General features: G+C 39.4%; 1 protein-coding gene across 1 annotated transcript in view; it reads left to right on the forward strand.

Annotated features, from left to right (window-relative positions):
• Positions 1–223: 223 nt before the first annotated feature.
• A2ML1 (alpha-2-macroglobulin like 1) overlaps positions 224–15,777 on the forward strand; it is an 87,097-nt gene continuing 71,543 nt past the window's right edge. The window contains 7 exon segments of the mRNA XM_066360262.1: positions 224–327; positions 329–363; positions 366–401; positions 994–1,011; positions 1,014–1,045; positions 14,802–14,822; positions 15,617–15,776. Coding sequence (XP_066216359.1) covers positions 224–327; positions 329–363; positions 366–401; positions 994–1,011; positions 1,014–1,045; positions 14,802–14,822; positions 15,617–15,776 — 406 coding nt within the window.

The raw sequence follows: 15,777 nt of genomic DNA on the forward strand, positions 1-15,777 counted from the left end.
AACCAACTTTGGACTAAGTCTCTTCAACCAAGGAACACTGAAGAAGCCACACCTAGACTGGTAGGAAAAGCCGAAATGTGGAGAGGGCTGCCCAGCTCTCCAGAGCAAACAGCAGCCCGGAGAGACTCGCTCTATGGCTCTGCCCTTGCTATTCACATCTAACTTAGTTCTTTCCATTTGCCCACCCACTCTTGAGTTGAGACCAAGTAGACTCTGTTCTCCAATGTCCTACTCCTGTTCAGAGCTTCCCTCTCTTGGCCAGGTACCACCTCCTGCAGGTGGCACAGAAGAGGTGGCTACAGTCCAGGTATCAGGAACTGGAAATAATCAGCTTTGAGGAAAAGAAAACTATTCTAATTCAGAAGTGGGGAATGGCATCTTCGTACAAACTGACAACCCAGGTAACGAGGGAAGAGGAACAGCTGAGGAGGAGACAGAAAGTTGGGGAAATAGCTGCAGGTAAACCGGGGCTTTGTGATTTGGTGGTAGAACTACGGAATAGTGAGTGCAGGAGAGAGGAAGGTCTGGGGGGATGACACGTTATGGGTGTAGAATAGATGCTGTGTTCCACAAGCCAAAGAGGAGTAGGTGGAGTTGCTGCTGTGTGTGTGTTTCTAAGACAGAAGTATACCTTTCTTCTGGAATGCAACTTGGCCAAGTGCAATTGGACTGCTTAGTCCTCTAGCAGGCTGCTTGATGTGAAATGCACAAGTACACACCTGGTTTGAGTTCTTGTTAGTTGTGTGTTCCATCTCACTTGGGGGGCATTCTATTCCAAAGTTTCAGAGTCAGCAGCCATGAAGAGAAATTGTTGGAGGACTTTATCTTTCTCTCAGACTAGGGTTTTTCTTTTCTTGCTTTTTTTTTTTTTAAGTAAAATCTGATGGTGTTTTGCTGACTCAGAAGTATGTGTGAGGAAGTAGAAGAGTGGTGGAAAGAAATACTTTGTGAGGGGAAATATCCCCTTGGCTAATGTTGCCCTTTCCCTTCCAGTGCACTTCCGCATCGTAACCCTGAGAGCAACTTTGTCCCAGTGAATGACAAGGTGAGAATTTAGTTGGGAAAAAGGAAAGGGAGAGGAGTATGGCAGACTTGAGAGAGAACAGGGTAAAGAAGAGATTCTTCCCAGGGGTGTGAGGAGAGGAGGCGCTCTGAGATGCAGAAGGCAGGGATCGAGATACAGGTCTAAGCCCTCCTTACCCCTGCCTCAAAACAAGCAGTTATGTCTAGTTCTCTGGTCTGATGGCTGAGACCATCAGTGAGGTTAATATCCCTGCTGTTTTATTTTTTTTAATAAATATTTTATTTATTGATTTTAGAGAGAGGACAAGGAGAGAAAGAAGTGGGTGGGAGGAGCAGGAAGCATCAACTCATAGTAGTTACTTCTTGTATGTGCCTTGACCAGGCAAGCCGGGGATTTTAAACCAGTGAGCTCAGCATTCCAGGTCAATGCTTTACCCATTGCACCACCACAGGTCAAGTATTCCCTGTTGTTTTAAAACTTTCCAAGAATGACATTAAGATGCTTTGCAGTTCAAATATTAAGAAATAATTCAGCCTGACCAATGGTGGTGTAGTAGATAGAATGTCGACCTAGGATGTTGAGGTCTCAGCTTTGAAACCTCAAGGTCACCAACTTGAACGTGGGCTCACCAGCTTGAGTGTGGAATCATCAACATGACCCCATGGTCACTGACTTGAGCCCAAAGGTCGCTGGCTTGAAGCCCAAGGTCAGTAGCTTGAACAAGGGGTCACTGGTTCAGCTGGAGTCCCCCTGGTCAAGGCAGGTATAACAAGCAATCAATGAACAACTAAAGTGCTGCAACTATGAGTTGATGATTCTCATCTTCTCACTTTTCTGTCTATCTGACTGTCTCTCTTATTTAAAAAATAAATAAAAGAACAAAAAAGAAATAATTCAGGAGCTATGTTTAATAAAAGGAAGAAATAAGAATATTCACCCCCCTATTCCCATATCTTTTTTTACTATGAAGTAAGGTAATTTATAAACTATACAATTCCCTTAAGGCAACATTTAAAAATACCAGTTTATAGTTTAGACAACATTTAAAAATACCAACTTACAAAGTAGATAGTTTTCTTCTTTTTAATTAATTTTAATGGGGTGACATTGATAAATCAGGGTACATATGTTCAGAGAAAACCTCTCCAGATTATTTTGACATTTTATTATGCTGCATACCCCTCACCCAAAGTCAAATTGTCTTCTGTCACCTTCTATCTGGTTTTTATTTTGTGCCCCGCCCCTCCCCCCACCAAGGTTACCATCACATTCTTGTCCATGTCTCTGAGTCTCATTTTCATGTCCCATCTATGTATGGAATCATATAGTTCTTAGTTTTTTCTGATTTACTTATCAAAGATCTGGAAACAGCCCAAGTGTCCATCAGTGGACGAGTGGATTAAAAAGCTTTGGTACATATATACTATGGAATACTACTCAGCCATAAGAAATGATGACATTGGATCATTTACAACAACATGGATGGACCTTGATAACATTATACTGAGTGAAATAAATAGACAGTTCTCTTAAGGCTGTATTTAAAAAGTGGCTAAAGGTAAAAACGTGGTAACATTTGGTGAATATTTAAATTGTCCTTGAACAACTCAATCCCTAGACTCATAATAAGTCTTTCAAGAGGTCTGATCTCCGTTCAGGGCTGTGTAATTGCTACATGCTTGTGAAATACTTAGCTCTCACACATCCCTGCTGCCTTTTTTCTCCTTCAGTTGCAGCCCAGGTATTCAAAGGAAAATTTTCAAGATAATTATAGGGAAAGCATTATTTTTATTTCCATCTTAGTAGACTCAGAGCATCTGTTTCCTTTCCTTGTGTACAGGGACACAATGGGCTTATTAAGCAGTTGCTTCCCCTACCACTGCTTTCTTTCCCAATTTAGAATTCTTTTTAGTTTCTCCTTCCTATCACCTGTATCTTTTCTTTGTCGAAAGTTCAGTATACTATTGAGTCATTATTGTTTAACAGACTGTTGATTCCAGAGCTAAAAAAGAGGAAATGCTGCCTGACCTGTGGTGGCACAATGGATAAAGCATTGACCTGGAACGCTGAGGTCGCCGGTTCGAAACCTGCACTTGTCTGGTCAAGGCACATATGGGAGTTGATGCTTCCTGCTCCTCCTCCCTTTCTCTCTCTCTCTCTCTCCCCTCTAAAATGAATAAATAAATTAAAAAAATTTAAAAAGAGGAAATGCTAAGGTGAAAGTGTGACCATAGCTAAAGTTATCTCAGACTCGACTATGCCTTAGAGGTTGATCCCATTAACTACCCATTACGTTATCTTTCTTCTGCTCATATTGTGCCCTATTACTGAGAGGTGCTCTGATTTCCATAGTTATGCTCTGTTTCTGATATAAAATTACTTTTTCTCTCCACTCCCTGTATCTCCCCAGCCCCCAACTCCAAGTTCCAGTTTAAAACCTTTGATTTGAAACACTGAAATTAACAGAAGGAATATTAATTAGAAACTGAGAGACAAAAATTATGAGTACACAGAGCACAGGGTTTTATCCTCAAGGAACTAAAGTATCCTTGAGATTAACTGACCCTATCTGGTTTGGTTGCTACACTCATTCATTCAGAAACCTCAGGCAGCTTCCAGCTGAAAATGCTGTCTTCCAAGCTGAACACTTGTTTCCTTCCCAGCATGCTTCTGAGTAACTGGTGTCCTCCTGCTTCTTGATGCCCTGTGTGAGAGAAACACTTTGTTATCTGAAGACGTGTTCCTTTTCTGGAATGTATAGGATTCCATAATAATCTCAGGGACATCTGCCTCATTGTCTATAAGGTCCTGGTTTGCGGAAGTCCTGTTCTTTCTTTTTTTTTTTTTTTTTTTTTTTTTTTTTTTTTTTTTTTTTAATCTAAATCTTTTTTTTTTTTTTTTTTTATTATTATATAATTTTATTTTTTTAATGGGGTGACATCAATAAATCAGGATACATATATTCAAAGATAACAAGTCCAGGTTATCTTGTCGTTCAATTATGTTGCATACCCACCACCCAAAGTCAGATTGTCCTCTGTCACCTTCTATCTTGTTTTCTTTGTGCCCCTCCCCACCCCCTATCCCTCTCCCATTCCCCCCTCCCCCCCCGTAACCACCACACTCTTATAAATGTCTCTTAGTTTCACTATTATGTCCCACCTACGTATGGAATAATACAGTTCCTGTTTTTTTCTGATTTACTTATTTCGCTTCGTATCATGTTATCAAGATCCCACCATTTTGCTGTAAATGTTCCGATGTCATCATTTCTTATGGCTGAGTAGTATTCCATAGTGTATATGTGCCACATCTTCTTTATCCAGTCATCTATTGATGGGCTTTTTGGTTGTTTCCATGTCCTGGCCACTGTGAACAATGCTGCAATAAACATGGGGCTGCATGTGTCTTTACGTATCAATGTTTCTGAGTTTTTGGGATATATACCCAGTAGAGGGATTGCTGGGTCATAAGGTAGTTCTATTTTCAGTTTTTTGAGGAACCACCATACTTTCTTCCATAATGGTTGTACTACTTTACATTCCCACCAACAGTGTATGAGGGTTCCTTTTTCTCCACAGCCTCTCCAACATTTGCTGTTACCTGACTTGCTAATAACAGCTAATCGAACAGGTGTGAGGTGGTATCTCATTGCCGTTTTGATTTGCATTTCTCTAATAGCTAAAGAAGATGAGCATCTTTTCATATATCTGTTGGCCATTTGTATTTCTTCCTGGGAGAAGTGTCTATTCATATCCTCTTCCCATTTTTTTATTGGATTGTTTGTTTGTTTGTTGTTGAGTTTTATGAGTTCTTTGTATATTTTGGATATTAGGCCCTTATCTGAGCTGTCGTTTGAAAAAATCATTTCCCATTTAGTTGGCTTTCTGTTTATTTTGTTATCAGTTTCTCTTGCTGAGCAAAAACTTCTTAGTCTGATGTAGTCCCATTCATTAATTTTTGCCTTCACTTCTCTTGCCATTGGAGTCAAATTCATAAAATGCTCTTTAAAACCCAGGTCCCTGAGTTGAGTACCTATGTCTTCTTCTATGTACTTAATTGTTTCAGGTCTTATGTTTAGATCTTTGATCCATTTTGAGTTAATTTTTGTACAGGGGGAGAGACTGTAGTCCAGTTTCATTCTTTTGCATGTGGCTTTCCAGTTTTCCCAGCACCATTTATTGAAGAGGCTTTCTTTTCTCCATTGTGTGTTGTTGGCCCCTTTATCAAATATTATTTGACTATATATATGTGGTTTTATTTCTGGACTTTCTATTCTGTTCCATTGGTCTGAGTGTCTATTTTTCTGCCAATACCATGCTGTTTTGATTGTCGTGGCCCTATAATAGAGTTTGAAGTCAGGTATTGAAATGCCCCCAGCTTCATTCTTTTTCTTTAGGATTGCTTTGGCTATTCAGGGTTTTTTATAGTTCCATATAAATCTGATGATTTTTTGCTCTATTTCTTTAAAAAATGTCATTGGAAGTTTGATGGGAATTGCATTAAATTTGTATATTGCTTTGGGTAATATAGCCATCTTGATTATATTTATTCTTCCTAGCCAAGAACAAGGTATATTCTTCCATCTAATTATATCTTTTTCGATTTCCCTTAACAATGGTTTATAGTTTTCATTATATAAGTCCTTTACATTCTTTGTTATGTTTATTCCTAAGTATTTTATTTTTTTTGTTGCAATCGTGAAGGGGATTATTCTTTTGAGTTCCTTCTCAGTTGTTTCATTGTTGGCATATAGAAAGGCTATTGACTTCTGTATGTTAATTTTGTATCCTGCGACCTTACTGTATTGGCTTATTGTTTCTAGTAGTCTTTTTGTGGATTCTTTGGGGTTTTCGATGTATAGTATCATATCATCTGCAAAAAGTGATACCTTTACTTCTTCTTTTCCGATATGGATGCCTTTTATTTCTTTGTCTTGTCTGATTGCTCTGGCTAGAACCTCTAGTACCACATTAAATAAGAGTGGAGAGAGTGGACAACCCTGTCTTGTTCCTGATTTAAGGGGGAAAGCCTTCAGTTTAGTGCCATTTAATATGATGTTAGCTGATGGTTTATCATATATGGCCTTTATCATGTTGAGATATTTTCCTTCTATACCCATTTTGTTGAGAGTCTTAAACATAAAATTGTGTTGTATTTTATCGAAAGCCTTTTCTGCGTCTATTGATAAGATCATGTGGTTTTTGTTCTTTGTTTTGTTGATATGGTGTATTACGTTAACCGTTTTACGTATGTTGAACCATCCTTGAGATTCTGGGATGAATCCCACTTGATCATGATGTATTATTTTTTTAATATGTTGTTGTATTCGATTTGCTAGTATTTTGTTTAGTATTTTAGCATCTGTATTCATTAGAGATATTGGTCTGTAGTTTTCTTTTTTTGTGCCATCCTTGCCTGGTTTTGGTATGAGGGTTATGTTGGCTTCGTAAAATGTGTTTGGAAGTATTGCTTCTTCTTCAATTTTTTGGAAGACTTTGAGTAGAATAGGAACCAAGTCTTCTTTGAATGTTTGATAAAATTCGCTGGTATAGCCGTCAGGGCCTGGACTTTTATTTTTGGGGAGGTTTTTAATGGTTTTTTCTATTTCTTCTCTACTGATAGGTCTGTTTAGGCTTTCTGCTTCTTCTTGACTCAGTCTAGGAAGGTTGTATTTTTCTAGGAATTTATCCATTTCTTCTAGGTTGTTGAATTTAGTAGCATAAAGTTTTTCATAGTATTCTACAATAATTCTTTGTATATCTACGGTGTCCGTGGTGATTTCTCCTCTTTCATTTTGGATTTTGTTTATATGAGTTCTTTCTCTTTTTTCCTTGGTAAGTCTTGCCAAGGGTTTGTCAATTTTGTTGATCTTTTCAAAGAACCAGCTCCTTGTTCTATTAATTTTTTCTATAGTTTTTCTGTTCTCTAATTCATTTATTTCTGCTCTGATTTTTATTATCTCCTTTCTTCGGCTGGTTTTGGGTTGTCTTTGTTCTTCTTTTTCTAGTTCCTTAAGGTGTGAAGTTAAGTGGTTCACTTGGGCTCTCTCTTGTTTGTTCATATATGCCTGAAGTGATATGAATTTCCCTCTTATCACTGCTTTTGCTGCATCCCATAGATTCTGATATGTCGTATTGTCATTTTCATTAGTCTGTATATATCTTTTGATCTCTGCACTTATTTCTTCTTTGACCCATTCATTTTTTAAAAGTATGTTGTTTAGTTTCCACATTTTTTGGGGATTTTTTTCCTCTTTTTTGCAGTTGAATTCTAGTTTCAAGGCTTTATGATCAGAAAATATGCTTGGTACAACTTCAATTTTTCTGAATTTGCTGATGTTGTTTTTGTGGCCCAACATATGGTCAATTCTTGAGAATGATCCATGTACACTGGAGAAAAATGTATACTCAGTCACTTTGGGATGAAATGTCCTGTAGATGTCTATCATATCCAGGTGCTCTAGTGTTTTGTTTAAGGCCACTATGTCTTTGTTGATTCTCTGTTTGGATGACCGATCTAGAGCCGTCAGCGGTGTATTGAGGTCTCCAAGTATGATTGTATTTTTGTCAGTTTTTGTTTTAAGATCAATAAGTAGCTGTCTTATATATTTTGGTGCTCCTTGGTTTGGTGCATATATATTAAGAATTGTTATGTCTTCTTGATTCAGTGTCCCCTTAGCCATTATGAAATGGCCATTTTTGTCTCTGAGTACTTTTCCTGTCTTGTAGTCAGCATTATCCGATATGAGTATTGCTACACCTGCTTTTTTTTGGATGTTATTTGCTTGGAGTATTGTTTTCCAGCCTTTCACTTTGAATTTGTTTTTATCCTTGTTACTTAGATGAGTTTCCTGTAGGCAGCATACAGTTGGATTTTCTTTTTTAATCCATTCTGCTACTCTGTGCCTTTTTATTGGTGAGTTTAATCCGTTTACATTTAGTGTAATTATTGATACTTGTGAGTTCCCTATTGCCATTTTATATCTTGCTTTCTGTTAGTTTTGTGTCTTGTTTGATCCTTCTCTTTTGTTTTTCTATCTTTTGTTTTTATTTGGTTGTATTCCATACATCTTTTCACTGTTGCTAACTTTTTTATCTCATGTGCTTCTGTGGTGGTTTTTTCAATGGTGGTTACCTTTGAATAATGAAAAGGGTCCCTACCCTGTTCATTGTAGCGAACTATTTTGTGAGTACTTTTGCACTCCATCGTCCTTTGCTACTGTTAATCTCCATCTTCTCCCCCTCTTTCTTTTTGTTGTTGTCACAGTTTAAATTTGGTTTTATTGTGTTCTTCTTGGAGCTTTTACTTGTGGCTCTGTTTTTTTTTGTTCTTTGTATCTGATTGAAGAACCCCCTTTAGTAATTCCTGGAGTGGGGGTTTTCTGATGATAAATTCCCTCATCTTTTCTGTATCTGTGAATGTTTTTATTTCTCCTTCATATTTGAAGGATAGCTTTGATGGGTATAGTATTCGTGGCTGAAAGTTCCTCTCTTTCAGGACTTTAAATATTGGGGTCCACTCTCTTCTAGCTTGTAGAGTTTCTGCTGAGAAATCTGATGATAATCTAATGGGCCTTCCTTTATATGTTGTATTCTTCTTTTCCCTGGCTGCCTTGAGAATTTTTTCTTTGCTGTTGGTTTGTGTCAATTTCATTATGATATGCCTTGGAGTAGGTTTGTTGGGGTTAAGAAAACTTGGAGTTCTGTTTGCTTCTTGAACTTGAGGCTTTAGTTCTTTCCACAGGCTTGGGAAGTTCTCATCTATTATTTGTTTGAGTATGTTCTCCATTCCATTTTCTCTCTCTTCTCCCTCTGATATACCTATTATTCTTATGTTATTCTTTTTGATGGAGTCAGATAATTCTTGTAGGGCTATCTCATTTTTTTTAATTTTTGAGTCTCTTTCTTCTTCTCTCTGTTGTGCCTCAAGTTGCTTGTCTTCTATTTCACTAATCCTCTCTTCTATCTGACCTGTTCTATTAGCTAAGCTTGTTACTTCGTTTTTCAGCTCGTGAATTGAGTTTTTCATCTCTGTTTGATTTGTTTTTATAGTTTCAATTTCCTTGGACATATATTCTTTGTGTTCATTGAGTTGTTTTCTGAGCTCCCTAAATTGCCTTTCTGTGTTTTCTTGTATATCTTGGAGGATTTTTAGGATTTCTATCTTGAATTCTCTGTCATTTAGCTCCAAGGTTTCCAATATATTAAATTTTTTCTCCATAGATTTTTCCTCATCTAGCTGTGTTACCTCTCTTTCTTTTGTATCCATGATATTCGATTTTCTCTTCCTTAATGGCATCTGAGGGTGGTTTTGTTGATAGTATTAATGAGATTTAATAAAGAATAAAAAGTTTAAAAAAATTTAAAAAAAATCGAAAAGAGTTGTTTTTTTAAAAAAAAAATTAATAATGAAATAAAGAAAAATAAAATAAAATAAAAATTTAAATTAAAAAAAAAAAAAAAAAGGAAATTATTCCCCCCCTCCTTTTTTCCTCTCCTCTCCTCTCCCCTCTTTCTTGATAAAATCTTGTGGTGGACTGTGAATTATAACAAACAATGCCTGTGATGGAGGGCCTGAATTGGGGAAAAGTAATAAAGGGGCAAAAAAAAGAAAAAAAAAAGAAAGAAAAAAGAAAAAAAAGAGCGTATGGATCAACAAAAAGCAAATAAGGAAAAAATTTGGGTCAAGAATAAAATGATTTGCTTTTAGGTGTTGGTTGTCTAAGAGTTATGATGAGAGGATTAAGAGGAAAATGGAAAAATGAGGGGACAAATTAAAAAATTACTATTGTATTTAGTGGAACAAGAACTAGATAATATGGAGAGCCAGGGATGGGAGCACTGCTAGTGAGTTAAAAAGGTGAAGTAAAAACCCCCCAAAATGCCACAAACATAAGTTTGAGTCCCAGATAAGATAATTTGTTTGTTATTGAGGTTTGAATGAGAGGAGATGTAAAGGAAAAAGGAAGAAACTAATATAGAGGGAGAAAAGAAAGAGAGAGAGAGAGAGAAAAAAAAGAGGGAACCACTAAAAGAAGAAAAAAGAAAGGAGAGAGAGAGAGAGAGAGTTAAGGGTTTTGGAGTGCAACCCTCATAGAGAGAAAGGAAGAGAAGAGAAAAGATAATGGGAGATGTAACACTTATGGGTAGTGTAGTTCAAGGAAAGGAGAGAGTAAGACCGGTAGAGAGTTAATCGGCCAAATTGGAGGAGGAGAAAAAAAAAAAAGTATCAAGAATGAAGATAAGAGAAACAAACGAACAAATATAATAAAATGGGATAGGTTATAAAGTCTGCAGATTATTCTTGATTTTGAGAGGTTATCTTCTTGCTTTTTCTTTTCTCTCCCTCTTCCTGGTCGGTGGCTCTGTACCCCGGGTTTTGCCCCTTTGCCACGCTCAGGTGGAGGTTTGCAGTTGATAAGTCTCTATGGCAATGTCATGTATTGTGCTTTAGTCTCGTTGGCAGTCGAGGCTATTAGCATTTATAGGCTCCGACAGTGAGAGAGTCCGTGTTCCTGGAGCCTTTCTTCTAGTCTTTCCTTCCTCAATTAGTAGCCTGATAATCCAGCTATGGGGTTGCTGCTGCCTCTGCCTGGATAGTAAGAGGCTCAAAGAGCTGGCAACTCCCCACTCTATTTCCACTCAGCACAGGGCTCTGGGTAAGGCTCAGTCAGTCAGAGCTGCTAGCATAATCAGGCGGGCTTTCCACCCACTCACAGATCTCTGGTTCTGCCACTCTGTCCGGTAACACAAGCGGGTGCCCACTTCCGGGGCGCTTGGAGAAAACTCTCACTCACTGGCTGCGCGCGCAGACCAGGATATCCGGCCAGCAGTCTCACGCTCTGAGTGAAACCCCCGACCGCAGGGAAAAGTTGCAGCGTTGGAATTGAGTCTCGCTCCGTCCCCGTGCGCGGCTTTTGCAAGGTGCTGGGGCGGCCCGAGATTCCGCTTTGGCCCACACAAAGGCCCCTGACTCTGCCCCTCTGTGCGATAACACGGGTGCGCACTGCCGAGGCACTGGGAGGAATCGCTCACTCCTTATCTGCGCGCGCAAACCCGGATATGAGGCCGGCCGCGATTCCCTCTGAGTGAAACACCCTCGGCAAGGAAAATCTCCACCATTGGAATTAGTTCTCACTCCCTCCCGTGCGTGGCTTTCCCAGGGCGCTGGGGCTGCCCAGAGACTCTGCCCTCGGCCCACAGAAAGGCCTCTGACCCTGCCTCTCCGTGGGGCAACACGGGCACTGACTCCCGGGGCCTAGGAAGAAATCTCTCGCCCACTAACTGCGTGCACGCCGACCAGGAGACCGGGTAAAATGGCCGCGCCGCTTGTCTTTCTTTGTTTGGGTTTGGCGCGAGTGTTAGCTTGTATTGCCCGGGTTGCCACAGGATCAGATTTTCCTCGGCTTGGATCTCCGTGCCACAGCCTGGTTCGGCCGTTTGTATTCACCCCCTTTGCCCGCCTCAGTTTCTATATTCACAGTTACCAGAGAAAGCCGCCCTGTTTAGGTTAGTGAGGAAGGCGGAGCATTTCTTACTCCCTATTTCCTTCGGGGTTTGGTTATATATTTAGCCAATTTTTCACTCAATCATGCCTTTGGGTGTATTGCGAAGCATCTGGAAGCTCCAAGTATAGGTTTTTCTGTTTCTGGTTGAAGATCTTGTTGAGTTTTGGGGGAGATTTATCGGTATCGCTTCCTACCCCGCCATTACTCTGACGTCATCTCCCTTGATCCGGAAGTGGAGCAGAATAGGCAACCCTAAAACATCCCACTTTGGCATGTGGATTTTTTTCAGCTGAAGGCAGTTAAGACTGCAGACTCAAGAAATCTTTCACTTCTCCCTTACCTGCCTAAAAGAATTTAGATAGAGGACCTGTACCAGAAAGAGCTATGACCAGAGATAACTTCTTTTTTTATCTGAAAGATGTACGTGACTGGTAGATCTGGTTACCAAACACCTGCTCTTCTTACCCTCCTGTGAGTTGCCCTTCTCCCCTCTGAAGCCCCACGTCTCCGATGCATTCCTTAGCGCAGGATGGCACCCGAGCCTCCATTGCCTGATTCCTTTTGAGTCTCATGTCCTTGTAGTGCTCTTATATGTACATAATTAAATTTCCCTGTTAACCTGTCTTAGGTCAATTTAATTATTAGACTAGCCACCGAACTTAGCAGGGAATATTTTCCATCCCTACAGTCTTTAGCTCTCATTTTCTGGCTTTCCTAAAGAATTGCCATTATCCTTGATATCAGGCTGGTGTTTGTGTTTAGTGAGGCTCTGCTTCTTCACTGGTCGCAGCACATGGTGCTTGGCCCAAGAATCAAAGGCAAGCACCAACTAAACTCCATTCCATCTCCCTTCTAAGTGAGACCCAAACTGTATACCCTCTCTAACACCCCCATAGCTGAATTCCAGCTTTCAATCTCATTTAGTTGCAAGTCCTCTTAAGAATATGTAATACTAACTGGAAAGCCCTAAATCTAATAAATGTACAGTCTCTAATCAGATTTTTAATTATATTCACATCCTAAATGCTACAATTATCTATTTTGTAAAATTCTAACAATTACAATTTAAAAATTAAAACATCTACACAAACAGAAACAACATAGTAAAAAAATAATTCTCTCATGGGAAAATTATCTTAAGCCATCATTTTGTTTTTAACTTTTAATTATTATAAATTTCAAACATAACACCAAGATTCTTTTTTTTTTTTTTTTTTTTTTGGATTTTATTTATTGATTTTAGAGAGAGGAGAGAGAAAAAAGAAGCGGGGTAAGGAGCAGGAAGCATCAACTTTTAGTAGTTGTTTTTCATATGTGCCTTGACTGGGCAAGCCCGGGATTTCGAACCAGCGACCTTAGCATTCCAGGTTGATGCTTTATCCACCACACCAACACAGGTCAGGCATTTATTTCATTTTGCATATTTGTTTTTATCTATAATTTTTTTTGCTAAATAATTTAAAAGTAAGTTGCAGACATCATAACATGTTACTTCTAAATATTTTAGCATATATCTTCTAAAAAGAATGTCTTAAATAAACAATATCATTATCACACCTAAGAAAATTAATGAGTTATTAAATATTATTTAATATACATTCCTCAATTAGTTTTCTCCAAATTTTCAAACTAGGATTCAAAAAAAAATTCCATGCATTACATTTAATTATGTTTTAAATTTTTAAAATATAAAATAATTTCCCTTATTTTTTTATTATATTAACTTTTTTTCTGAGGTGATCAGGCTACATGACTTTTAAAATGTCCTCATTCTGAAATATGCACTGACTTTAGGAAGCTTAATCATCTTACAGAATATTTGACATTCTTAATTTGTCTGATTATTTCCTTAATGTGAAATCTGACTTGTTCCCCTGTCTTCTGGAAGTAGGTGTGAGGTCTTAATAGATTTAAGCTAAATATTTTTGGCTAAAATACTTAGTGAGTATTGCTATGAACCTCAAATGTATCTCTCTTCAAGGAAGGAAGAGTATAATGTCTGGTTTCCATTCATTTGTGTGTGTCTGTGTGTGTGTGTGTGTGGCAGAGACAGAGAGTCAGAGAGAGGGACAGATAGGGACAGACAGACAAGAAGGGAGAGAAATGAGAAACATCAATTCTTCATTGCAGCTCCTTAGTTGTTCATTGATTGCTTTCTCATATGTGCCTTGACCGTGGGGCTACAGCAGACCGAGTAACCCCTTGCTCAAGCCAGCGACCTCGGGTCCAAGCTGGTGACCTTTGCTTAAGCCAGATGAGCCCACGCTCAAGCTGGCAACCTCAGGGTCTCGAACCTGGGTCCTCCACATCCCAGTCCAACACTATCCACTGTGCCACCACCTGGTCAGGCTGGTTTCCATTCTTAATGATGACTTTGACTCATCATTAAGGTGAGTCAAAGCTTAACTTCCCCACTGTAAAGCTATGTCTTTTTTCCTTTGAAGTTGGCAAATGATTTTGGAGTGATACACCTAGCCCAATGACCTGTTCCCCACTATCTTAATGATTTTAGAATTCATTTTCTTGAGTAAACTATGCATAATTTTTTGATGGAATTTATTTAAACAAAGTTTTTTATTAGTTATTTACTTACTTTTGTGAGGGTGAGACAAGACAGAAAGGGAGAGAGATGAGAACCATCAACTTGTAGTTGTGTCACTTTAGTTGTTAATTGATTATTTTTCATATTGCCTTGATGGGGAGGGGGGTGGGCCAGTGACCCCTTGCTCAAGCCAGTAACTTTGGGCTTCAAGCCCGCTACCTTTGGGCTCAAGCCAGCAGCCTCAGGGTTTAGAACCTTGGAATCTCAGGGTTCCAGGTCAATGCTTTATCTACCACCATTCAGGCTAAACAAAAATTTTAGAAATTGTTTTTCAATGTTTGAAAATAAGTTCCAACTCAGTGACATTTTATAGCAGGGGAGTCGGGAGATAGTTGGCTCCAAGCAGAGGTTTAAACAATGGAAGGTCTCCAGACACTTACACCTTCTGGAAAAGCTCAGTCACAGAGCACTGAGGGGTATGGAAGTGTCTGAAGCTCCATTTCTTCAAATATTTTGGAGATTGGCAACCCCTTTGAGGAAATCCCTTCTCTCTCCTTCCTCAGCCAGTAAGCCTTTGCTCTGTTGTTACTCTTGTTAGAGCACAAAAGAGCCATTTGAGAGGAAGGAGTGGGCAATGGAGAAAGAAAGAGGCCTTTGTGATCTTTCTAACAAGCCTATCCTCGTTGCTTATCTTGCTTTAACACACATCTGGTTTTTCTTTTCAGTATTCCATGGTGGAACTGCAGGTAAGTAGAGGTTTCTTTTTCTTTCCTGTCAGTTGTGGAGAAGGAAGAATGAGAGTTTAGTGCTAAACTTGGAAGCCAGAAAGAACTCTGAGCTCTTGGCCCAGAGCCTGAGGCTGCCCAGCACCAAAGGCCCATGATTCCACCCACGCAGTGTCTGCTTTCTTGCCTTTGCCCGCCCCGGTCCTCTTGGCTCTAAACCTCTGTAAGCAAAGTCACCAACCTCTGCTGTAACTGACCCTCCCACTCTGATTCCTGTAACTTCTCGGTGCCACACCAGTTCAACTGGTTCTGTGATCTTACTTTTCAGTAATAAGCTCTTATCATAGACACTCGGCATAGTTGACTGTGACATGAATACTGTGAGAAGCGTTACGAAGAAAAGGGGCCAGAAATGCAAATCTCCCATGGCACCCCCTCCATTTTTCTGTCAAATTACCTATCTCTCAGGTACCTTACAATCAATCCTCTCAGCACTGTCCCTTAATAGAAACCAAGAATGGAGTAAACATTCTTTGTAAAGGACATCCTAAATCCCACTTTCTGAAACTGGTCATAACACCTGAGAAGACAGTCTGATCATTTGAAGCCACCAGGACTCTTTTATCCCCAAATGGAGGCTGAACCTATAGGTAAATTGATCTCATCCAGTAATGGAGAAAGTTGTACATAACCCAGGGAGCTGTTCTTCCAGGACACAGACTATAGGGGGAATTCTCCACTTGCTTTTTGCTTCCAGTTCAAAGTGGGAGTTTGACAGGCTGGCATGTCATGAGATTTCTTTTTAATGCACGCAGGATCCAAATAGCAACAGGATTGCACAGTGACTGGAAGTGGTGCCCAAGCAAGGTATTGTGGAGCTATCCTCCCAGCTAGTACCAGGGGTGACATTGGGCACCTACACAGTGGCAGTGGCTGAGGGCAAGACCTTTGGCACCTTCAGTGTGGGAGAATATGG

The sequence above is a fragment of the Saccopteryx leptura genome, chromosome 1, assembly GCF_036850995.1.
Source record: "Saccopteryx leptura isolate mSacLep1 chromosome 1, mSacLep1_pri_phased_curated, whole genome shotgun sequence".
NCBI lineage: Eukaryota > Metazoa > Chordata > Mammalia > Chiroptera > Emballonuridae > Saccopteryx > Saccopteryx leptura.